The sequence below is a fragment of the Typopeltis vanoorti genome, chromosome 4, assembly GCF_054136105.1.
Source record: "Typopeltis vanoorti isolate ZY-2024b chromosome 4, IOZ_Tvanoo_1.0, whole genome shotgun sequence".
Taxonomy (NCBI): Eukaryota; Metazoa; Arthropoda; class Arachnida; order Uropygi; family Thelyphonidae; genus Typopeltis; species Typopeltis vanoorti.
This window is the reverse complement of record NC_143552.1, coordinates 77,406,012-77,433,247: the sequence shown is the minus strand read 5'-3', so window position 1 is coordinate 77,433,247 and position 27,236 is coordinate 77,406,012. Positions and strand designations below refer to the sequence as shown.

Below are 27,236 nucleotides of genomic sequence, written 5' to 3'. Positions count from 1 at the left end.
ATGACATTCTACAGAGGTCAGATATTAGACAAAAAAAATGTCTCTTGGATCATCTCTCCATTACAACTGGCGTTTTCTGAAGGGCTGTTCGCTATCCCCAGTGAGTACTCTCCTGAAGTGTTCCAGAAAGCTGCTGCGCTGTGTGATGCCTTGAAAGATATAAAACAGCAAGATAAAATTAACTATCAAAAACAATGCAAACAATTTTTAAATGCCTCCATATATCAGTTTGCAGATCAGTTGGAGAAAAGAAAGACCTTAACGCTTGGTCTGGAAACTTTAAAATGTAAGTTTCTTCATTATATTTTATTGATTTCTTTAACAAAAAAAATTCAACCTTAAATCACTCTTTCATTTCTATGTTTAAAATGACAACTTTATTCTTTTGCACATTTACCTAATACTGATGTCTTCCTTTAATAAAAAAATAAATACATAAATTCATAAACTAGCTATATTGTACATATAATGTACAATATAAGCATATAATACACAAAATGAATTTTTTTTTTTTCAGATGAGAAAGTATATGATGAGGTTTTAGATAAACTTTCTTTCTTCTACAAAGAATCAAAGGTAAAGTCCGTTTCTACATTTCTGTTTATGATATTAATTTATGAATTTTAGCTATGAACTCCAGGAAATTTTATGATTAAGCTCTACTAAATAAATAAATGCCTTTATCTTCTCAAAATGTGTTTAGTTAGATATTGGACCTTGCTCGTAAGATGTAGACCATCTTACGAGCAAGTTCCAATATCTATCAGTTTTTCAGGTCCTATTCCTAACTTACATATCTTGAGAGTCTTATTACTCACAACTTCGACAACCCAGAAACATCAAAATACAGACTTAACAAAGGATGATCTAATGTGAATAAATTAAACAAAATATGGGAAAATAACAAAATTTCAAAACCCCTCAAACTAAACCTCTGTAAACCCATTATTATACCTACAGCAACATATGGGAGACCGAGAGTTGGACGCTCAGTCAGAAAGAAATACAGAAAATCCATGCCTGGTCTGGTTAAGGCAATTGATGGAAAAGTTTCGAGAGAAACAACGGGAGCTATATCTGGTGTTTATTCACCTGGAGAAAGCAGAGAGTGCTAAGGCAAGAAGTCTGGAGAAAAAGATATCGGAGAGATATGTCATTTTGGTGCAGGAGATGTACTGAAAATGTCAAGAGAAGAGTTCGGACTGGGAGAGACAGAAAGTTTTCAAGTGACAGTTGACTTGCATTAAGTCCGATGCTGTTCAATATTGTGATGGAGGTGGTGAGGGAGAAGGTGAGAGAAGACGCGCCTTGGACAATGTTGTATGCGGATGACATCGTGCTGTATGCAGAATCAAGAGAAGTGGCAGCTAAACTAGAAAAAGAGAGGTATGAGACTGAGCAGAAGTAAGACAGAGTATATGTGTTGCAAAGTGGATGGCAGCCAGGAGAGAGAGATCTGGAGCTGGAAGGAAATGTCATCAGGAAAGTTAGAGACTTAAGATACTTAGGTTCAACAGTAAAAGAGGATGGAAGCTAAGAAGGAAGTGGGATGCATGATTCAAGTGGGATAGAGGAACTGGAGAGAGAGAGAGAGATGACTGGAGTGTTATGTGATAAGAGGGTGCCGATCAATCTAAAAGGCAAAATCTACAGGACAGTAGAGAGACCAGCTATGGATGTATGCTATGGAAACTGTGGCCCTGAGGAAAAATAACATCAGCAGGATGGAGGTAGCAGAGATGAGAATGCTTAGGTGGATGTGCAGTGGAACCAGAAGGGATCCCTGAGAAACGACTATATAAGGGAACATTGAAAGTTACGAACTTAGGAGCGAATATACAGGAGGCAAGGTTGAGATGGTTTGGTCGTGTGATGAGGATGGAGGACAAGTATGTGGGAAGAAAGTTCATGCAGATCGATGTTCAGGGGAGGAGGAAGTGCGGACAGCCAAAGAAGAGCTGGAGGGAGCTGGTGGAGGAGAACTTGAGGATGAAAAAACTTGGATGTGGTTACAGCTCAAGATAGCAGGATGTGGAGGAGACTCACTAAAAACAGCGACCCCACTTATTATTATTATTATTATTATTATTATTTGACACCTCCAGGGAGTCCAAGGACTCATCAAGGGAGGGCACCTGCTCTACAACTCCGTCTCCCCCATTCAATCACCAACTGACCGCAACTACACCAACGCCATCTATTGCCGACCACCACTGGTACTTCCACAGACAATCACAAACATCCATGCCCACGGCGGGGTTCGAACCTTCAGCCTTTAGGCTGGAGAGCGGATATGCTACCAAATCTGCCAACCAGGTACTTAAGTGGAACAAGCATCAGAAGAACTGAACTGAACTAAGAACATTCGAAATGAAATGTTTAGGAAAAATAAATAAAACTCACTGGTTAGAACACAAAACAAATGAGTAATTCAAACACGAATTAAAATATAAAGAAGATATCATAGCTATAATCATTAAACAGCAATCTAGATAGTTTGGACACCTCCAGAGAATGTCTTTTCAAAGATTACTAAATATAGTCTTGAATGGAATCATTGGAGAATGACGATCAAGAGGTAGATCAAAAAGAATTTGGCTATAGTATTTGAAGGAAAGGTCAGAATTATCGCGCTTCAGAGAGAGAGAGAGAGAGAGAGAGAGAGAGAGAGAGAGAGAGAGAGAGAGAGAGAGAGAGAGAGAGAGAGAAATGGACACAGATAGAACCATTTGGCAAAGATTTCCGCATAAGAGACTCAACTCATCATCTGAAGAATGAGAAAGTAGTACAAGAAGAAGAAGAATCCTAACTAGCATATTTGTGTAAACATCGCATGAGTTTGACAATCGATTCTAATGAGTTCTGTGGTTCCGATGAGTTTCTTTCACATGAAACAACGGCAGTTACATACACGAAAGAGCCACTAAATTTAACTTGAACACTGGCTGTAAAAGAAAAATCCAAGAGAAGTTTCCTTTATTTGATGTCATTCTTCTGCTAATCCAATATCAGAAACGGTTACCATAGCTATGCAGGCGCACACACAAGAGAGAAGACAAATTTTATATTGGTAGACTACCAGAATAAATTTCCAATTAGGGTCATCAGATAATTGAAATCTCGACCTTTCTTCGAATAACATCTAACAAAATACTCAACAGAAGCTTTTACCTTACCATCCGTTTTAGAAATCAGTCTACCATATAATAAGTATCCTTCAATACTTAAGTATTTTTCGCGATAACTGTCGTATAAATATAAACTATTAACAACAACTTAATTCATACCATGTAGTAACATTTAGCAATCTTGCTGAAATATACATGGAAACAAATGTCAACACTTTGAGCTCAAGTCTGGCCTAGGAGCAGCCACATAATAGAAACTGATATGCAGTCAACCAAACTGTCTACGTTATTACAGGATTCGTACAACAACCCTAATCAATGACTTCTGGTGCTCAGTAACATAGCTTCACCACAGTTCAGAAGTTATGGATACAAAACTGCCTCCAATTCCTACTAATGCGATCTTAAATAACATATCAAATCCAGCCTTAGTCTGTCTCCACAAGCACGTCCTAGCTTTCTCAAATCGACTTAGAAGTGAACATAAGTAGCTTCCTGCTACTTGCCCATTATTTAAAATAAAATCAAATAATAATAAATAAATAAAATAAAATAAAAAAGCGTCGTTGTCTTACCTTCTTTAAAGAAACATCCCCTAGACCAGTGGTGTTCAACCTTTTTTACTACGCGAGCTACTTTTCTATAAAAAGTTATTCGGCGATCTACTCTCTTATATAGATCACGTTCCCCCAACCTGATATCTGATTACGCACAAATAAACAACAAAAATAAACAACTAAAAACTTTATTTGCGTATTTAAAAATTTATTCGTCACTTTTAATTACTTTAATACAACAACAACAAAAAAATATATTGGAATAAAATATTTATTCCAATATATAAAAATAATTAATGTTGGAGAGTTTTTTCCCTTTTCGTTTTTGCTCTTAATGTTAATGTCTAGGGGTTGCTTCTTTAAAGAAGGTAAGACAACGACGCTTTTTTTATTTTAATTATATTTATTTATTATTATTTTATTTTATTTTAAACATGGGCAAGTAGCAAGCAGCTACCTTTTAGTTATTCCTATTTATTCGAGTGTTGCAGTGTAAGTAACATACCCATGCATCAGTAGTGCTTATAGGACATTCGATCCATTTTTTTTTTTTTGGCTTCTATAAGCATAATTTTAATAATATACGATGGTTAATCTTATGTGCTAGTCTGATACATGTCTTCTGATCACTTCTACCGTTCGTGGATAATACTGGTTTACAGCAAGACTACACCACATTGCAGCATATACCTAAGCTTTCAGATCTCAATTACAGGTGTCGTAGTATGCGACACAAATACATGGATAATTCAATATAACTGCTTAAAAACTAATTTATATAAATACATATATTTTTACATATGTACAGTGCGGGATGTACAATGTTGTCATAGTCTGCTCTCCGTGAAACTGCAAATTGTTCTTGAATGTTTCTAATTCATTGTGGTGTAAATTCATTACCTAAAGGGATTCTTGAGGGGTTGCCTCAAAATAAAATTACTTGAAAACGTGCACAGGACTATATTAAGTGTTAGTCTGTCTGTTTATTTTTCTTGTACAGCATTATCCCGTACAGTGGTATTTTCCCTTTTGATTAATTTGATGGAGCTCTAGGATTCATCATGACAGAGATCCATACTGTCTCAGTCATCCATACTGGTTCTTCATTTCCCCCTGCCTTAACTTTGCATCGCACTTCCTTTAATCTCTCTTTATCTGTCTGTGTTCTTTGTCTGTCTTCTTGAAAAAATGATGAGATCTGCATCTAGATGTGATGGGATCAAGGCCTTATAAAAAGGAGCATTTTCTTATTATCCTAATCGTCATTTTCTTTCTCATTATATCACTTATCTTTTGCATTGCTTCTATCATCTTTAAAGTCAACTCACTGTCTATTATCACACATCTAGTCTCGTCAGTCTCTTGATGCATAGTTTCATCACTATAACATACACGCTGCAATCTATTCAGCACACAATACAAAAGTTTACGTTTGACAACAATAAACTAGTACAGATTCTACTCTATTCTGCTCTGCCCACGCTGCTAATCTATGCACTTCATCCCAAAATAACATTATGTTGGAGATATTTCTTATCACTCTTCCCAACTTTGTGTCATCAGCATATAACTTTATCTCTTTTAAACCACCATGTTAGGACTAAATGACCTCCCCTATATACTTCCTTTGGAGAAGAAAAGGCATTATTGGATTTATTTTTATTGTTATTTATTTTTTAAAGAAAATAAATGGAGTGCGCATTACCCTTATTTTGCCTGTGTCTCTAAATAAAGAAGTCACGAACTTCTCAGTCTTAAAGAAAGTGTAATGTATATGCGAATTGCTACAAAAGGAAAAATAACCACGTTTTGTTGGCCACAGCTATTACTTGGAATTACGGTCGAAGTAGGTAAGACTTTGAGATCAGTGCATCATGTCTGTTATTTTATCTGTTCACTAATAGAGATCGCATACACGAGCGGTATAAGCACACAGGGCCATATCTTCTGGGATGTAGGTGAGGAGTTGGATAGAAGTCTACTATTTTTTTTTTTTTTTTTTTTTTGAAGTGTTGCAGGTTGTAGTTCTTTGGAAATACCTCTTGCTGTAGGCTGTCTTAGAATACAGAGGTAGATGAAATATGAGGAAGAAGAAGAAGAAAAGCGGGCTTCGATGTGTTTATAATTGTACAGTAAAGGGGTACTGGGTAGCTGCTGCTCTTTGTTAACAAGTGCAAAAGAAAGTAAAGGAATCACGGTTGCCAGTGGAGCAAGAAACATTGAAGTACTTGTAGAATAGACACAGATCCGAAACACTGCATTTGTGAAATATAGGTTGAAGTGAATCTGTAAGAGAGGGATCATCTATGGGCCGAATTTCTCTCCTCTGTATTGCATCAAGAATTTTTAGAGAATAATTAGGAATTCCATCCCAAACATGTGAGCAGTATACTAAGCACGGCTGGATTTGGGATTTGTGTATAACATGAGTTGGTGGGTGTGAAATAGCACCTGAGCGAAAGAGAATGCCTGTTTTTTTTTGGATGCTGAGGAAACTAACTACTGATGTGATGTGTTTGTGCCAGGAGAGACTGGAGGTAAATATTAGTTCAAGCAGAGAGAGAGAGAGAGAGAGAGAGAGATCTGATCTTGTCTGGTGATTTGTGTATTAGTGAGCGAGCTGAGATCTCTTTTACGAGAGAAGAGGCAAGACTGAGTTCTGTAGGCATTAAATGTGATCATATTATTCTTGCCCCATTGAAGGATAGCACGTAGGTCAATGTTTAAGGCACTAGTTGTAGACGATTTTGAAGCTTGGAATATCTGAGTAGTGCATGATTTGTGAAATGAGTGGGATGAATGGAAAATACTCTCGCCTGCAAAGCTGTGGACTGGATTAGTAGTGATTGAGCATAAGTCATTTATGTAAATGAGAAAGGACCTTGGTGATAGGACAAACCCTGAGGCACTTCTGAATTGGTGGTGAAGTTCGAAAAGAGGAAGACATCAACCATGACACGAAGTGAACGACAGAAATGAAGCTGACAATGCGACCCAATTACAAAGAGTGGCAAGATGATCAAAGGAAGGCAGTTTGTTTAACAGGCTTCGATGCCATCAAAAGCTCTGGAAATATCAAGAGAGACAGCACAAGTTTCTTCAAACCATTCCATTGCACTTATGTAGTGATGGGTGATGTAAGCTGTGGATCTTGGACTGAATCCACACTGGTTGTTATTGATAACGGGTGGGTTTCTAGGTAGTGGAGAAGCTGGCTATTGATGATTTTATTTTGGAGAGGACTGAGGTGATATTAGTTGTTGGTCAGTAGTTTGACGGTAGACATCTTTCTCACTTTTTTTTTTTTTGGAACAGGCTGGATATGTGATTGCTTCCAATGTTGGGATAAGTACCAGTTATGTATGACAGACTGTAGAGACGATACAGGACTGATGTTTGCTCTGGAGCACAATGTTTCAGAATAGATGGAGAGATGCCATTAGGTCCAGGCAACCAATTATTTAGAAATTTGGTAAACTGATTTTTATTCGTGTATGTTGTTCCTCTTGTATGAACATAGTTTCACAGGTGCCTACTCAACTCTTTATTTCCTGACTTCTGTTTGTGCACAAGGTTCCTCAGTCTAAGAGGATGTTTATATACTACACTGATATAGTTATCAGAAATCTGGCGACGTTGTACGCAACCATTACAGTATCCCTATTACTTCATTTAAAATTCTTCTATAAAGACATCGTTAATTTTCCGGTGCAGTTAAATTTTCATATATATTCAAATTTTGGAAATTACAGCATGTTTTTATTGTTCTGGATTTTGCAGCATTTTTTTTATTCCGAATGAAGTAATATATGTTGACAATCTTTTAAAAAAACCGGCGCCCAAGCGAACTTTTCCAACAGGAGAATAGTTGTAGAGTATATTTATTTATGGGGAAATTATTGCTTTAGAATAGGCTATTATAATAGTAGCCACACATATATTTAATATGGTGGCGTCACATCATCATCATCATCATCATAATAATAATAATAATAATAATAATAATAATAATAATAATAATAATAATAATAATAATAATAATAATATATTTAATTGTAATTTTTGTATTATGCTCTGAATTATTCTTAACTGTAGGTTTTATTTGATTAGTTTCAGGGTCATGAGACACTAGTTAAAGTTGTTCTCCATGATATGCACACCAGAAAATTTCTTCCTGGAATCCAGACAACAGAAAATCTAGTTAGCAATATTGAGAATACAATTCTCAAAATGAGGATTAAGATAAGTGCAGCTTTAGCACGCTTCAGAATTCAACACAATGTCAGAAGTCTTGATGAACTCGCTACAACTAATATTTGTATTAATAGCCGGCCATCTGCAGTTCTCTGGGGATGGGTAAATCAGTTAAAGATTAGGTAAGGCAAGTTTCATAAAATTAGAAATATATATGAAAAGTTTGTAGTAATTTATCCATAGAGAGAGAGAGAGAGAGAGAAAAAGAGAGAGAGAGAGAGAGAGAGAGGGATAAGAGTGGGCGATCATCTGTTTCACACGAAATCAGATAAATATGTATGAGATATCACGAAGTAAATCCTACACGTATAATACCTTTTATTCCCCCCCCCCCCCAAAAAAAATTGGCAGAACTGTTTTAGCACTACCTGACCTTTTGGAACTGGGATTTGAATTTAATAGCCGTATTACTGATGATTTCGGGAACTTCGAGGAGAAAGTAAAACAAATAACTGCTGCCATCTCGTATTCCTGAATCCCTAACTGAACCAAACCTATAACAGTCTTTCAGCTGACCATCTTATGGAAACAAATGAAGGACTATAAGTTACCTTTGCACCACTTAAACATTTTAAAATGAACGTTATTAGGGGAACCAGAGATTCCCGTAATAAAGTCCATAACTAGATCAGCAGAAGAAAGACGACCTTATGTGTTCAAGTCTAATCACTGATGATGTGGAAGGAATGCCGTGTGCAAAAGGATTATATCAGTTGTGATAATTATAAGCAGCAGGTCAGAAGAATCACAAGTGTTGTATGGAAAGTTAAGTGTAAGTATAAAAAGAAACTGGTTCTGCAAGTTAAAGACAACCGAAAAAAATTCTATCGTTATGCTGAAAGTAAAAGAAAAAATGAATTTGGAAAATGAACTCTACTAAATGCAGAGATGGTATGCGGGAGAATGATGCAGAAGTGATTGTTCAACTAATGAGTTGCCATGTTGCAAAAAAACTATTAACTTGGTATATGAATTATTCAACTCACTGCTACCACCTCTTTACTGTATGAGGAAATTTACTGTATGTGTATGAGGAGCAAGTACAAACTGAATAAGAATTATGCAATAGGAACTGATGGAATATCAACACGGATGTTAAAAGAGTCTTCAGCTGACGTGGCTGTTCCTTTGACCAGGCTATATAATTTGAATCAAAGAACAGGGATGATTCCATAGGAGTGGAAACATTACTCAAGGTAGTGCAAAGACCAATGTATCCAACTATCGATCAATCAGTATCTCAGGAGTGGTGGTGAACATTTTGGAAAAATTGGTTAGGGCTCGCATTCAGAAATGGGTTGACAGAGAATTTCTATTTGCAACGAATAGTAATGGGTTTACTAAGGGAAGGTTATGTTTAGCAAGTTGCTCACATTCTATAATAATGTTATCACTGAATTAGATAAGGGGAATGGGTATATCTCATACTTTTGAATTTTTCTACGGATTTTGACAGAATGCAGCATGGAGACTGTTGCATAAATTGGAGAATATGGGATTGGATTATAAACTATTGGCATGGATAAGAGGATGGCTGACTGACAAGTATCAAAAAGTCATATATGGGGGGGGGGGAGAATCTGTAAGATTCAAGGTAACCAGTAATGTGCTTCAAGGATCAGTCTTTGGTCCATTGTTATTCAATCTGTACATTAATGAATTGGGAAGGATTTCACATGTGACATACAGCTATTTGCTGATAATGCAAAGATAGGTAGGATAATCAAGAGTACTACTGATATGCAGTTCTTGCAAAATGATTTAAATAGGTTGGAATTATAGGCAATGTCATGTTATATTGGTGGATTATGCTAGAAGAATCTGATCATGCTAGGGATCTTGGAATTTTAGAAGATATCAAGTTTAAGCTCAAAAGTCATAAATACAACTCAGAGAATAATTGCAATGCTGAAACGAACATTGATATTTTTCCTTTTTACAACGCCTTGATAAGCCCCCAATTGGATTATTGTACGCAGGACTCTTAGTTTCCGTAATGATTCTGATAAGTGGAGAGAGTGCAAAGCAGAGTGTCAAAATATCAGGATTGTGTAATACTAATTACGAAAAGAGATTGATTACTTGTTGGCTGTAGACACTAGCCAACAGAAAAAAGAGGAATAATATGATTGAGAGTTACAAACTTCTGATAGGGTTATGTAGAATTTCAGTAGATGGAATTTTTCATTTTATGGAGGGCATCCTTGGAAATTAGGAATTATCAATCAGTATCTCAGGAGTGGAGGTGAACATTTTGGAAAAATTGGTTAGGGCTCGCATTCAGAAATGGGTTGACAGAGAATTTCTATTTTGCAACGAATAGTATGGGTTTACTAAGGGAAGGTTATGTTTTAGCAAGTTGCTCACATTCTATAATAATGTTATCACTGAATTAGATAAGGGGAATGGGTATATCTCATACTGTTGAATTTTTCTACGGATTTTGACAGAATGCAGCATGGAGACTGTTGCATAAATTGGAGAATATGGGATTGGATTATAAACTATTGGCATGGATAAGAGGATGGCTGACTGACAAGTATCAAAAAGTCATATATGGGGGGGGGGAGAATCTGTAAGATTCAAGGTAACCAGTAATGTGCTTCAAGGATCAGTCTTTGGTCCATTGTTATTCAATCTGTACATTAATGAATTGGGAAGGATTTCACATGTGACATACAGCTATTTGCTGATAATGCAAAGATAGGTAGGATAATCAAGAGTACTACTGATATGCAGTTCTTGCAAAATAATTTAAATAGGTTGGAATTATAGGCAATGTCATGTTATATTGGTGGGATTATGCTAGAAGAATCTGATCATGCTAGGGATCTTGGAATTTTAGAAGACATCAAGTTTAAGCTCAAAAGTCATAAATACAACTCAGAGAATAATTGCAATGCTGAAACGAACATTGATATTTTTCCTTTTTACAACGCCTTGATAAGCCCCCAATTGGATTATTGTACGCAGGACTCTTAGTTTCCGTAATGATTCTGATAAGTGGAGAGAGTGCAAAGCAGAGTGTCAAAATATCAGGATTGTGTAATACTAATTACGAAAAGAGATTGATTACTTGTTGGCTGTAGACACTAGCCAACAGAAAAAAGAGGAATGATATGATTGAGAGTTACAAACTTCTGATAGGGTTATGTAGAATTTCAGTAGATGGAATTTTTCATTTTATGGAGGGCATCCTTGGAAATTAGGAATGAATGCTGTCAAGAAGGTGGGTGAGGACTAGATTTTTCTCATAGAGTGATTGGAATGCATTGCCTTTTGGTGTTGTGCATGCAAACAGTGTAAATGAATTCAAGAACAGGTATGACAGATAGTAAGAATAATAAGGTCTCCTTTGTTTAGTTACTGACTCCATGGAATCCCTTTTCATAATAATAATAACTAAAAAATACAGCTAACGCCTTTTTATTCTTTTATAGGGAGTAGAGGAGACCGTTTTAGCCCCATCAAACTTTTGGAGACTGAGGGGAAAGTTCAATCTCCACTGGTACCCAATCAGAGATAGCTGGCCAAAAGCTATCACTAATTAAGCAGCATAGTGAAGAGAATGGCTCAACAAGTGCCGCTAACTCGTGTTCCCTAACCCTACAACAATATATTTAATCTCTAAAATAATGTGGCTTCTACGATCGATTTTCTTGAGTTTACGGGACTAAAAACCCGCGTTTCCAGAAGAAAAAACCGCTTGCCCATGCTAGAGATGTATTAACTCGGGAACCGGTCGAAAAAAAAAGCTTAGAAAAATTTCCTCTAGTCGCCGACTAGATTTGAAAGCAAGTCTTCCTTCATCTGGTCAAGTGCTGTGATATGCAAACGCCACATCCACTGAGTTACACAAGCTTGTAATAATAACTATAACAATAAAATCAGTGCAATTTTGTCCATGTGAAATGGCTGTGAGATGGGAAGTGATGGAGTAGGAAAATCACGTTGTGTCACGACGCTATGTTGCAGATCTATCTGTTTGACAAATTGGGCCATCCCAAGTCAATAATCAGTGATAGCTTGCTGAGATTGAGCACAGTGGGTCAGATGCAAGGGCTTCCCGCAGTGGACGACTCGTCACACTTACCGGACCCGACTGTAGGGTGCTATGAAGGATAATATGTAAAAACTGCCATTCGTCGGCTGACATGTTATTATTATTATTATTATTATTATTATTATTATTATTATTATTATTATTATTATTATTATTATTATTCCTGATACCTCCAAGGAGTCCGAAGACTCATCGCGGGAGGACATCTTCAACTGTCTCTACACCTTACCTCTACTACGAATCAACGCCATCTACCGCCCACCTCCAACACCACCACAAATTTTCGCAATGTTGATTGCGAAATTCCGGGCATCGACTAGAACACAAATCGGTACAAACACATTCAGAATCAAAACTCCCACCATGAGTTTCTATGATAGGACTGCAATATGCAGGCCCCACATCACCCGACCCAACATGCCGCATCGTCTTCAGTGGTGCATGCATATACAGTTGGAAGTTCAAGCTTGAAAAACTGTGTTATGGAATAACGAATCAAGCTGCACTCTCTAACAAGCAGATGTGGTTGAGTGTATAGCAGAAGCCAGGTGAATGTCTCCTACTGCAGTGTGTAACCCCAACTCTGAAATTCGGAGGTGGCAGTGTAATGACATAGTCCTGTTTTGTGTGTTTGTTGTTAGTATTTCTGTTCTGCGATTGCAATGTGTACTATTATCTTCTCTGTTTTTAAAAAATTGGCTTTATCATTTTAGACTGTAAATACTGTATATTAAATTATTTAGTTTATAATCTACACAGAGTACACACATTTTTATCGGACATTATTTGTGACAGTAAAATATCCTGTTAGGGTTAAGCGCTGGGATGGCAGCACTTGTTTGCATGTCTGTTCTGTTCATTGGTTGCCGTTTATAATTAGTGATAGTCATGGGCTGGCTATCTCTGATTGGCTACCGGTGGGGATTATATTTCTCACTCAGTCCCCAAAAGCTAGATAGCATTATAAAGGTATTGCTTACTCCCTATAAGAGAATAAAAAGCGTTAGCTGATTTTTTAGAATAAAATTTTATGCATGTAGGAAGTAAGTTTTTAAATTGTACAGCTTCCTTGCTATTACTATTCATCAGAGATAGCTGGCCGAAAAGTATTACTAATTATACACGACATCCAGTGAAGAGATGCGACTGATAACTGTCGCCATCTCGTCGTCACCAATCCTAACACTATGTAAACTGTTTGAAAAATAGTGTGGGTTCTACTGTCATATTTTCTTGAGTTTTGGTGACGAAAAAACCTGATTTTCGGTGAAGAAAAACCCCCTTGCCCGTGCTAAGATCAATAAATTCGGGAACCAGTTGAAAAAGGGCTTAGTATAAGTTCATCTAGTCAGTTACCAGAGTTGAACTTTAACATTTTCATTGCCAAGCTGAAAATTGGAATTTCGTGTGGTGGCCAAATTTTTTATATTTTTTATCTAGTTAGCGATGTCCACGCGATAACACGTGATCGGCAGTTTGGTGAGAGCTCGCATCGCGCGATATCGCGTGTTCGGAAATCAATATGTTAAACACTTTCTTTGGGAAGAAAGAGCATTTTAAATTCAAGAAAGGGTGCTTGCATCCTTTGCACTAGGTCGCCAAAGATAGACTTATAACTCAAGTCTAGTCGCTGAGTGGAGGAACTTTTTCTAGGACTTTCTTCGACCTGTTCCCTAAGTTAGTCGATCTCTGGCACGGACAATCGGGTTTTTCTCCCGGAAACTCGGGTTGTTCGTCCCATAAACTCACGAAAATCCACCGTAGAACCCACGTTATTTCAGAGTGTAACAGGTTTGATTCTTGTCGTGAGGGAAGGAATCATTATATGTTTTTTTTTTGTTTTTGTTTTTTTTTTCAGTTGAAGTTGAATTAGCCGATCTCATACGAAGGTTTTTTTCCCAGAAACTCGGGTTTTTCATCCCGAATGAATACAGACAAATTGGCCCTTCAGAATAGACGCATTTTACAGACAAAAATACTAGCGGTGGTGGTCAGTAGATGGTATTGATGTTGATGATGATCGTAGTAGAGGTTCGATGTAGTGGTGGAGATGGAGAGGTGTAGTGTAGATGTCCTCCCTTCATGAGTTTTCAGACTCCTTGGAGGTTTCACGAAAATAATAATGATAATATTTTGTTAGTGTTATGTATCAAGAGATGACAGCACTTGTTTGCCAATCTCTTCATCACTGGCCGCCGATAATTAGTGATAGACGTGGGCCAGCTATCTCTGATTGGCTACCAATGGAGATTGAACTGCCCAGTCAATCTCAAAACGTTAGATCGGGTTTAAAGGCTTAGTCTACTCCCTATAAGAGAATAAATAGCATTAGCTTATTATTATAACAAAAAAAAATCAGCTAACGCCATTTTATACTGTATACGGGGAGTAGGCGAGGCCATTTAGCCCTATCTAACTTTTTGGAGACTGAGTGGGCAGTTCAATCTCCACTGGTACCAATCAGAGATAGATGGCCCAAGGCTATCACTAATTAAGCGGTACACAGTGAAGAGAGACGGCTCAAATGTGCCGCCATCTCGTGGTCCCTAACCCTAATGCAATATATTTAATGTCTGAAATAATGTGGGTTCTACGGTCGATTTTCTTGAGTTTACGGGACGGAAAAACCCGAGTTTCCGGGAGGAAAAACCCGCTTGCCCGTGCCAGAGATCGACTAACTCGGGATCCGGTCAAAAAAAGGCTTCTAAAAATTTCCTCTAGTCACCGACTAGACTCGAAAACAAGTCTTCCTTCGTGCGGCCAAGCGCCGTGGTTTGCAAACTCCACATCCACTGAGCTACACAGGCTCAGCTTATTATTATTGTTGTTGTTGATGATTTTGGCTAAAGCATCTAACCGGTCTACATGATCGAATGACACAACAATTTAATTATTTATTGCAGTCTGGCTTAGTCTGCACGGTTAGCCTAGTGGCTTTGCACTTCGCAACCATATGCCTGTGGAAGGAGTGTCCCAGGTTCGATTCCAGTCGAAGACGTGAGGAACTTGAGGATCTTCCTCAACCATAACCAAGTTAGCCGGTCTTAGGCGCAGGCAGTAGGATTTTTCCGCCAGTTTATCTGGTGTTTTTCATCCCGCAAGCAGGCAAACCAACCCCGTGAACGTACACTGCTACAGTGAAAAAATTATATCCCCCCAGCGGCAGGCTGGGCGACAGGTCAGTTGGGAGTGGCACTAACAAGAAGTCGCATCAAAGTAACATGCAGACCCTGCATAGGAAGCGGGAATAAGGCGTAGTGAAAGAAGAAGATTGCAGTCCGGCTTAGTAGAAGACTGGATGATATCTGGGCCAACTTTTCTTTTCATCAAAGATCAGGAAAAGGGTGTGGTCATGAAAGATAAGGATAAAGGGGGGAGGGGTGTGGATCAAAATAACTATCGTCCAATAATATGCTTACCAACTACGCTCAAGCCGTTTACTGCAATCACATCAAATTCCATATACTGGGCGACCAAGCATGCGAGACTCTCTCTCGACATTTCTGCGCATGGCAGAAGAAGGCGAATCCATTCCGATATTCAGTGTGTATTTTCGTGGGATGAGTGTTTATTACTATACATCGGAAAATTAGCTTTTCTTTTATGAAAATTCTAGTTTTCAAAGTGGTACTATTTTTCTTGTACACCAGTTGGAAAATTTTACGTATAAAGTACGTGATTTCACGTGTTGGTAACGAATTCGCACATCGCTTTATTTCTTTCTTCCCTTCAACATGAACTGACTCTTCTGGGTACATTGCCAGCCAAAGGTCTGCCATCTGTGGTCGGACAGTACCACTGCTTATCAGATAATCATATTTATCTGATTGACCAAAAAAGCAATTTTCAAAAATCTAGAAGAACAAAAGAACAGATCCTCATTGATAAAATGATCCTCAAAAATTCGATAGAAAGCAGTATTCCCTCCCAGACTTCTGGCTCCTAAAAAATCACTAGAAATATTTGGAATCAGCAAAAATATATATATATTTTGGTTTTCATTTCTGGCTACTGCTATTGAAATCATGGGAAAACAACTTTAATAGTCAATAATGGACGATTCGAAGATATTAGCGTTAAACGTGGAATTTTCCAAGGTGATTACTTGTCCCTATTGCTCTTCAACATTTCTTTGATATTGTTGTCTATAATTTTGAAGAAAACAAAACTTTCATATGAGATTGCTAAATATGATATTAAAATTTCCCATCTGTTGTGTGCAGGCTTTAAGTTTTTTCGAGTCTTTTTCACTCTATTAATTTCTAAAAAAATCAACGCCTTACATCCTTCCATCACGTTCACACTAGAAAAATAATCATCAAAAGGTATTTCCTTTCTTGATGTGCGCATCAAACGTAAACAACATGGTTCCATTCCTACTTCGGTCTACCGGAAACCAACTTTTTCAGGTCGTTATATATCCATAATATATTTGCTCACCATCTATCTTAAAAATATGGCATCGGAAAATCTCTAGTATCCAGAGCACACAAGATTTGTTCCTCTGAAGAATCTCTAAAACAAGAATTGGAAATAATCAAAGAAACAGCCCTACTAAATGCAAAGCAAAAATATATAGCAAAAATTATCAAAAAAATAATTAACAACTCCCCTACAACTCAACCCAGAAAAGAAGCTCACAAGACTCTTAAACCATATATTAAAAGCATCTCTCAACGTTTGGCAAAAATTATGGAAAAACATAAACTCGTTGCTATCTATAAACACATAACCAAATTCACAACTTGTTATCTTCCCCAAAAGACAAACTTACACCAATGGTGCTACCTGGCGTATACCAAGTACCACGTTCTTGTAACTTATCTTACTATGGACAAACAAGAAAATCTACAAATAAACGTATCTCTGAACATGAAGACCACATCCGTCTCTTCATACTTCACAAATCTGGCCTTGCACAACATGGAATTTAATCACAGGATCCAATAGCAAAACACTAAACTATTACATAGATCCGTATATTAACATGAATGTTTATATACGGATGTTTATATTCTCCTCAAGTGTATAAAATTAATTTTGTTTTATTTTATTTTATTTATTTATTTTTACAGCCCAGTTAGGTTTAATCCAGAAATACGCTACTGTATTCGTAGAGGGATTCGAATTTAAGCATGAGAGCTGTTTTTTTTTTAAATTTAGTATTATTGTTGTTTGATAATTGTACTGAAGATGTCTTATGATAAGTAAGAAAAAATATTTACATATTAAAAAGTTATCTACTGTGGCACATACGTGTTATTTTAAGTTGGGACTTGAAGTTATATGAAAAATCGGCACAGCAAATAGACTCATTACTGAGCAAACTCAAGAAAATCGACCGAAGAATCCACACTATTTCAGACATTAAATATATTCTGTTAGGGTTAGGGACCACGAGATGGCGGTACTCGTTGAGCCATTCTCTTCACTGTGCTGCTTAATTACTGATAGCTTTGGTCGGCTATCTCTGATTGGATACCAGTGGAGATTGAACTTCCCCGTCAGTCTCCAAAAGTTCGGCCTCGCCTACTCCCTATACGGGAATAAAAAGGCGTTAGCTGATTTTTTTTTATACTAACACCTTATATTTTCAGAGGAGTAAGTAGAATTTTTAACTCTGATTATAGAAATCAGTAGACTTACGTCTCCATTCTTGGTGGTTACTAGTAGTTGAATTCACATGTCACGAAACCACTACTACTATCTCATGCGCCTAATTGGCATTATTAAAAATAGTGAGTTGTACTAGCTATTTGTCTGCTAGAAAACCCTTTTTGCATTCCACAGAAATCGACTATTTTGGGGAATTTACCGAATAAAAACCTAGAACAAGTTCTTCTAGGGATTGACTAGATCAAACATATAAACGGTCTTACTTTTGGCTGTTCCGGCATTATGGGTACCAGAAACGTTGCCACAAGACTAAACAAGCAGTATACTTCTACTTCTAATAATAAATGTAATATCATCATAATTAATAATACGTTTTAAATTTACCATACATTTTATATTTATCAGTTTGAAAGAATGAATAAACAATTTTCACAATTCACAAACCTAAAATTCAGCTAACTTTATTGCTCATGGAAACATGAATCACCTTTAAGGTGCGTCCAACTTTACTTTTTCATGAAATTGTGAATTTTTATATCCATTTTCAAATTATATGTAAAAGTAAAGAAGTCTATGCAAGCCTAACTTAGGCTTAAATAGACTTGCATAATCTTTAAATAGAGTTTAGAGATTAATATAATAAATGCTAATAACATTCCAGTGTTTCTGATGTTGTCAACATGTTGAAAAGAGAAGGATTTCATGTAGCCGAATTCAACGATTGTAATAATTATGCGTCATGTAGAGTGCAATTGCCAGATGTTTTATGTTTCCAAACGCAAGATTTTCCTCGTTTGGTCGAACATCCATTCATTAAAGAGCATAAGTTGATTATCCAGGTAATGCGATTCTCTAATCTAATATTTCATAATTAAAATTAGTCGGGACTAGCGTGAGTTATTATATATTACTATTTGATTACGCATTTGTCATGTGATGATTTTATGCTCACAAGTAGACACACACTTCATCGTGTAAGCATTCGAGACTGAAAGCCTACGGAATAGGATGGTTAATCCGTATTCTAAGAGTGTCTTATGTCTGTAGGTGTGTGTGTGTGTGTGTGTGTGCGTGCACGGGACCGGTTTACCTGTTCTGAGGTACGAAAAATCCGAGTTTCCGGGTGAAAAAAAAACATCAACTGAATTCTCACTATAGAACATGTTACTTATTTTAGCTATTTTTGCACATTTTCAGTGACTATGGCATATTAAATATAATGAAATAAAAATCATCCACTTTTAAACTCCTCAAACGGAGCAGGTAACAGACTTTATTATTTGTTTGTCAGCACGGATAGACGAAAGTGGCCAAAGAATACGGTAGGCAACGGTCTCGCATTTCCGTTGCTTAATCCTATTGGTTTATTATTGTATGTCATATCACATGGATGTGTTTTCTGGGTTGTAGAATTAACCACCCTATTTCGTGGCAGGCAGATTTCATGGGTTATATGGACAAATGATAGCGAATGTCACTTTGGTGTTACCTGTACAGTGAAATAAGGTATTGTATTTAGATATATGCCACATCCATTTCCCGAGTTCATTTTCCGTTTCCCGAGTTAGTCGATCTCTGGCACAAGCAAGCAAGTTTTTTATCCAAGAAACTCGGACTTTTCGTCCTGGATATACTCGACTCTATACTCTCTTTCAGGGGTTTAAAAGTAGACGATTTTTATTTCATTATATTTAATATGCCATAATCACTAAAAATGTGTAAAAATAAGTAACATGTTCTATAGGAAGAATTCAGTTGATATTTTTTTTTCACCCGGAAGCTCTGGTTTTTCGTCTCTCAGAACAGGTCAACCGGTCCCGAAAATCGACTCTAGACCTACACTATATCAGACAATAAATACAGTGTTAGGATTAGGGAATGGCGATACTTGTCACTGCCTCTCTTCACTGGATGCCTTTGTATAATTAGAGATCATCTTGGACCAGTCATCTGTGATTGGTTACCAGTGGAGATTGAAATATTCCCCTCAGTCTTTAAAAGTTAGGTAGGACTAAAACCGGCCTCGCCTATTCCCAATGGGGAGAATAAGAGGCATTATCATTTTTTAACATTACAAACTTATATTAACACGTTCATTGCCAATCACGCGATATCGCGCGATGCGAGTTCTCACCGAACGGTCGATCACGCGTTATCGCGTTGACGTCGCTAACTAAATAAAAAAATAAAAAAAATTTGGCCACCACACGAAATTCCAATTTCCAGCTTGGCAATGAAAGTGTTAATGGGTATTTATGGGAAGCAGTCAATGAAGCTAGAGATTTTGTGGATAATGAATTAAAATTTAGGAGTCATATTGCTAATGTGGTTAAGTCATCGCATCGGACAGCTGCACTGAAAAAGCGACTACTAACGTTTAAGAATAACTAAATTATTTTCTCTGGGCTCCATGGAGAGATAGTTGAAAAGATTCAGCAGCAAATAACAAGATAATAAAGTGCCCTATGGAACTGTGCATGTGAAGACAGTTTTTTGAGAATGTCATCTTCAAAATTTGAGGAACAGACAGAGGAGAGGTGATAAGAGAGAAACATAGTTTTTAGTAATGGATTTTTACAGTATATACGCATAGTTTTGCAGGATGGCAAAAGCAGAATTTGGGGTCATCCCTGGAAGCATATGAGATCCAGACGTTTCTCACGGTGCATGATGAGCGTGTGGAATAGACCATTGTTGGATCTTGTGTGTCTTCACTAAATGCCTTCAAGGAGAGGCATGATAAGTATATAAAATTGAGTATGTCCAATGGACTTTCTAGGAGTTCGTGACAGAGAAGGTACATTCATAATATAATAATATTTACTCTAAATTATCTTATAAGAGAGTGAAACGTTTAAATTTGTTTGATTTTAAAAGATTCATTATTATTATTTTTTATCAAATATTAAACGAAGTACATAATAACTGATCCGCTGAGAGAAATAGCACTTTGAATATTCTCACTAACAGTCTCGTATTTTGTAACTCGTTATATGTTCCCACTAATTATAAGGTGATTCATAATCAGTAAGGTGTTAATTACTATTACTACATGACATCTCAAGGAGTCCTAGGAGTCATCGTGGAAGGGCACAATATTCCACTACACACCATTCACTACCTTCCCTACTTAATTCTCCAAGTAACTTACCACACTGCTGTCACCAGCGAAACATCTACCACCCATCACCACACACATAGTAGTTTATTTTGTAAATTGACCTGTATGCGGATGAAAAACCGGAGTTTCTGGGAGAAGAAACCCTGCTATCGCCGTATGAGATCGGCTAAACTCGCCTTCAACTGAAAAAAGCCCATATAGATAGAGATACATTTCGTAACGACGAGAATTGAACGTCTTTTTCACTCGAAAAATATATATTCCTCGTCTACATATTTCTCACAATGTTCTTCCAGTCGTACCAAGGAATATAATCGTGAGGAATATGTAAACCCCGAGCTTCTAGTGATTTGCTCTGTATTTCGCAATCAACCTCAATATCGAAGCTAAAAGTAAGAGTGAAATAAGGTATTATATACTGGGGAATTGTTAACCGGGGAATCATGCTCATGTTGATCATCTACAAAGGGTTGGTAATTTTATACAAAATATTTAATTTAAGAAGTGATAAATCGGTAAAATAAAAAGATAAGAGATCAGCGTTTATTTTAAATGTTTTGAAATATTTAGTATACCATGAGAGAAATAATTAAATTAGTTCTAGTTTTAAATCACGTTATTAAAAAAAAGTATCTGAGCATATTCCTACATATTTTAATGTTACTGTTATAAGATAAGAATGGCATTTCGTTAGAGTTTTAGTATAAATACCAGTTTATAATATTCATCTCTTTGTGAGGACAACTTTATATTTCTCGGTTTTTAAGATTCTTTCATGTTTTTGCATTACAGGATATAAGCAGCTGTATTGGCCTTCACTGCCTCAAGAATGCTTTACTACAGAAAATCAGAACCAATTTAGGTATCCGTTGGGTGAGTCCAAATGATCGTATTATTGCTCGACTTGTTGGTTGGTTATGTCCACCAGAAATCCCGTCAATAGGCAACATGGACATAGCATTGACAGAAATTAGCTCAGCCTGGACTATAGGACATATTGCTAGTCTTCTGAAAGAGTGTTCTTTTTCAGGAAAAATATTAGTTTTTGGAGCAACTACTGATAATCAACAGGAAACAATTCAGAATGAAGTCAAGGAATTGGGAGTTCAAGGTAAGGTAATGAGAGTACTTTTGTTTTGTATTGAATGTAACTCCAATGACTTTCCAAATGTATCAGATGGCCATAATGCAGCAAGACTCGTTAAATGTGGTGTATTCTTGCTGTCGTCCCACGTGGCATTATATATTTTTAAAATTAATCTAACAGAGAAGCTTCTACCAACCTCATTCTGCTGTATTCTTCCTAACTCTTACCTTCTAGACAAAGGATCTATTCCCTTGCTTGCAGTTAAAATTTCACTGAGTGTTGATGAATTTTTTGAAGTTTGTTTAAAAATAGCTGTGGGGGGAGGGGGGGAGGAGAGTGCTTGTTTTAGTAATTTCACTGTTTATCATGCTCTGTTTGTAGAGTTACAATTTATATTTCTATAAATAGTGGGTGGAAATCACTGAGCACTGTAGAAATTTATTGTTGTAGTTATACCTAGGAATGTAATCCCGTTTGTCCTCTTTAGCAAGCATCTCCATTTCACAGTTGTTTTGGATTTAAGGCTGAATCATCGAAGGCTCTGAAGTCAGAGTGTTAGATCTTATAAATTGAATATGATGTTACTGCCGGTTTTCCCATTTCGCTAGTTGAAAAAAAAAGTTCCTGGAGAGGAGGGGGAGGACTTCTTCCACCGCCATGCCGTCTTGAAGAAGCAAGGGAAAAAAGAATTCACTGAAACCATTCTTAAGCCGTATTTTGCTGATATGAAAGATACTCTACAAAACTCGAATTATTCATTGAACTGCCTGTTCATGTTATCACTTTTATGAAAATATGTTTAAGTGCTCAGTGATCCTTCCCCCTCCCCACACCATCACGTATAGAAGTCCGCGCGGTTAGCCTAGTGGCTATGCGCTTCGCAACCATATGCCAGGGGAAGGAGTTTCCTAGGTTCGATTCCCGTCGACGACGTGAGGAGCTCAAGGATCTTCCTCAGCCATAGCCAAGTTAGCTGGTCTTGGGCGTGGACAGCAGAGTTTTTTCCACCAGTTTATCTGGGGTTTTTCATCCCCAAGGAAGTAAACTGGTCCAGTGAACACACACGGATTACAGTCAGGAATACTAACCCAGCCATAGGTCTGATTCGTCAGCTATGCCGGTTCCGGAGCCCGGATAAAATTTGGGGGACTAAGATGGTGCCGTACCTCTCCGTAAAGGGGGGACTCAGGCCATGTATCATCACACGACTATTATTATTATTATTACATATAGAAATATAAATTATATCCCTACTAACAGAGCTAAATTACTAAAATTGTCAGAAATTCAGTTTGGAAATACAAAAACTCTAATTCTTGATGGCAATTGATCCTATACGGACGACAGAAGTGACGTGACATCTTTTCGGACCTGAAAAAAACGTTTTAGAGTAGGCTCTCAGCAAATGTAAGAATGTAACTGATGGTGATGATCAGCCTGTATTTTCACCCACAGAATTGGATCTACTTCTCCGATGGTGACCAGTCCATCTTAGGAAAGTGTATACATATTTGTATGAATGAACGTATGAAGGTAAAAGACAATCACAAACATCCATGCTCTAGGCGGGATTCGAACCTGCAGCCTCGGCTAACCAGGCCTTTAGCTGAAAAAAATAAATAACAGAATGAAAGATGGGAATAATCTCTGAAATTTCTATGCTTGTTCTTTTCAAAGGTTGATATGAATGTAGTCCCTTCATTTCCATGTAATCTGTAGTGGAGCCATCGCTATGATAAGAATTTTATGTTACAACGAAATCACTAAATGTGACAATTTGATGCTATCACTTAATTATTAATTCTAAAAATGAAATTTTTATGTGAGATTTTATTAAAGCTTTATGAAGTTATATTTCGCATATTTAAACTGTCCACCTTGTTAGGCAAAGATGAATTAGTATAAATACCGATTACATTTAATCAGTGTTTACCCCAATATTTTATGATTGTCTTATCATAATATCTTATCATTATGGCTCACTATGACCACTTAAGTGAATGTGACATTTTATGGAACATGTGATCACTGATGAAGTGAAAGTACTATATTCATATCAGCAAAGGAAATATCATGCTCTGTAAAATCCCGTATTTCGCTTTCTTTTATCGTGACTTTATATCAGTGTCTCTGTGTGTGTGTGTGTGAGAGAGAGAGAGGCCGTCGTTGGATTTTCCTGTTTTTTTTCTCTTTCCCTTGCGATCTTGCTTACTGGAGACATCTCAGATAAACCATCTTCAATCCCCAGAGATTCTTGGCTTGTCTAATGCTTCACCCGTAATAATACACCGTAGGCTCCCAAAACTGTTGTGAATGAAGCTATCGATCAATAAATAAATAAAATAAAAAAAATGTGTACAGAAATTACATGTATAACTGATTGGTTGTTTGGTATTCCTAAGATAACTAGTTCTTAATTATTGCTCTCGACTCATCATTAGATAACAATTCTATTGCTGAGGCATAATCTGAATCGAAATCTAGGATCCTGCTCAATCAGTCATTAATCCACTTTAAACATTTTTTTTTAAATTCACCACTCTTTTACTCTAAATTCCAACTTATCTCCCAAGTCTATATCTGAGGGACCAGAGAGCAGCCTTTTCAGGAAGAAATTCCTGCCACCACCACCGTTTGAGACCTAATATGAATATAAATTTGCTTTCATCCATAAGTGCCAACCCATTATGGTTACAACCTGTACTTAAATGTATTAAGTGATGAATATGCACTGTTATAATTTGATTTCAGTTAATTCTATTTGAATGTTCTATTTATGTGTTCTGTATGCATTCTGATTTAAATAGACGAAAAGAGAAGAATGTTGAGTAGGAATGATATTAAAAATAAAAATAATAATCATGAATATTTTGGTGATTTTTATGCAATAGTATCCATCTGATAACAATCTTATCTAATACTCTAAACTCTTTATTCCCAAAGAGAGCAGTCAGAACTCCTTGAATCATTGGCAATCAGCCTCCCCCCTCTCTCTTCTCTCTCTCTCCACCCCATCACAGTCATCACTATAGCAGAGCTCACTTTAAACTTCAAGGTTATCAGTGAATCAAGACTCTCAAGGAAAGATGACGGTAGAGAAGTACAGACACTACCTATATCTTTTTAGGACTAAAAGTACCATTTCACAGCCTACACAGCAGTGGCGGCTTGTACATAAGCACTGAGACAATGCAGCACCCCCAAGGAAAAAACGAAAAAATTAAATTTTGTTTGTGTTTATAAATAATAACAATGCTGACAACATTATATAAATGCAATACATGTTAAAGGTTACAGCTTATGTTTCGACATTGATTGAATAGTTAATATAATTGGAATTATTCGATTAACGCTTTAGATTACGAAACAAATGCACTGTTATCTAACGAAGTGTCGGAATTATCACGTTCGGCCATTTGCAGCTAGACTCGCCGATATTCGTTTGCACTTGTCACTGCACATAATAAATGAATCCGACGCTGCTCGTGGAGCAGTGTCGCTACAGATAAATTGTATGCTTGCGTGTGTTATTTCGGTATACAAAAGTTTTATTATTGGTGTGTTCGTGGCGAGGGTGAAATATTTTTGCTAAATCTTATTTTATTCTGTTAAAATAACATTATTTATTTATTATAGATCCAAGGCTGAATTATGACGAGTGTTACTGTTGAAAATATGAAAAGAATTATATTTTCTCAATTATCGTTACACAATACAAATGCAATGCGATCTAACGCAGTGTCGGAATTGGCACGTTCGGCTAATTGCAGTTAGACTCGCAGATATTCGTTTGCACTTGTCACTGCACGCAACAAGTAAATCCGACACTGCTCATGGAGCAGTGTCGCTACAGATAAATTGTATGCTTGCGCGCGTTATTTCTGTTTGCGAAACTTTTATTGGTGCGTGTGTGTGTATTCATGGTGAGGATGATATATTTTTAATAAAGCAATTTTTTTAATATGTAAATTTATTTATTAATAAATTGGTTACTGATTAGGAAAAAATGAATTATTTTTCTTATTTTATTTTGTCTATGCAGCACCTCCACTTAAAATTTCTGCAGGTCGCCACTGCTACACAGACACCTACAAAAAAACAACAACAACATACTTTTAACTATGAAACACAGAAAAATCAACCATGGAATTCACATAATACAGCTAGTCAGGATTCTGAATAATTTCTTTTTTTTTTTCTTTTTTTTTATGTTGGACCCATATACGAGAGGTTGGCTGTTCAACCTATAGTACGTTAGTACCGTAATATGGGTGGTGGGTTGGGAAAGGAGAAACTTGTTTACATTTGATTTAAAAGCCTGTATTTGATTTGATTTAAATTTTACATTTGATTTAAAAGCCTGTATGTTGTATTTCTTGGGAAATACGTCAAGGGGAAGACTGTTCCACAGAACCGCAGTAGCAGAGATGAAGGAGGAAAAGAAACTGTTTTGTGGGTTTCAAGGTGTACTGTGAAAGGATGTTGGATGGCAGCTGTACGTGTTCCAATGGGCTTAGTACAGAGTGGAAGAATTATTGATGCTGTTTCAGATGAACATTTCCCATGGAAATATTTAGAGAATATACAAATTGCAGGGGACAAGAGTCTATATGAAAGTGAGGGGAGCGAGTTGGTGAAAGATGGGTCATTTATCAGTCTAATTGCTCCCCTCTGTATTGAGTCAAGCATTTCGAGGGCGCTTTTAGGACCCCCAATCCAAATGTGAGAGCAGTATTCGATTGCTGGGCGGATTTGTGATTTGTATAATGTTAACAGCTGTTTAGCGGTGAAGTAGCATCTTGAGCGAAAGAGGAAACCTAGTTTTTGGAAGATGAGGATGCAATGGTTGTGATGTGTTTATGCCAGGAGAGGCCTGATGTCAAAGTAATTCCGAGAAGAGAAATCTCATCTTGTATGGGAATTTAAGTTTTATCGAAAATAATGCTGAGGAAAAATGGTTCTTTTTTTGTGAGAAATAATACAGAACTGGGTTTTACTAGTATTGTAGTTGACGGTTATCTGAGCCCCAGATAACCTCATCAATAGATATGCTTGGAGTTCAGATTTAAGAGCAGTGGTGGTTGATGTGAGTTGTGTAGAGTAGGGTTTGTCGAATGAAATGCAGGAGTGTAATGCGCTGTCATCTGCAAAGCTGTGTATTGGGTTAGAGGTCAACTGAAGTATATCATTGATATATAGAAGGAAGAGGGTCGGTGAGAGAACTGAACCTTGTGGGACCCCAGCATTAGTTCGATGGTAAGAGGATAGTGAGCCATCTATCATCACACACACACAGTGCACAGCAAGACAGGAAGCTAGCAATCCACCTGCAGAAGTCCTGTGGCAGCCCAAATGATGGGAGTTTGCTTAGTAATCCTTTGTGCCAGACTCGGTCAAGGGCATTAGAGAT

General features: G+C 37.0%; 1 protein-coding gene across 1 annotated transcript; it reads left to right on the top strand.

The window, feature by feature from the left end:
* LOC150107425 (protein NSUN7) lies at window positions 1-26,009 on the top strand. The gene is made up of 5 exons (XM_090391859.1): window positions 1-286; window positions 518-576; window positions 7,796-8,041; window positions 21,532-21,855; window positions 25,869-26,009. Exons 1-5 carry the CDS (start codon window positions 1-3, stop codon window positions 26,007-26,009), a joined length of 1,056 nt encoding a protein of 351 aa, XP_090247985.1.
* Window positions 26,010-27,236: the final 1,227 nt, after the last annotated feature.

What these genes read in the sequence shown, in the direction of transcription:
- LOC150107425 (XM_090391859.1), top strand. Translation starts at nt 1, where the DNA reads ATGACATTCTACAGAGGTCAGATATTAGACAAAAAAAATGTCTCTTGG. An exon ending in TGGTCTGGAAACTTTAAAAT is followed by an intron (nt 287 to 517) that starts GTAAGTTTCTTC and finishes TTTTTTTTTCAG; the next exon opens with ATGAGAAAGTATATGATGAG. An exon ending in TCTTCTACAAAGAATCAAAG is followed by an intron (nt 577 to 7,795) that starts GTAAAGTCCGTT and finishes TTATTTGATTAG; the next exon opens with TTTCAGGGTCATGAGACACT.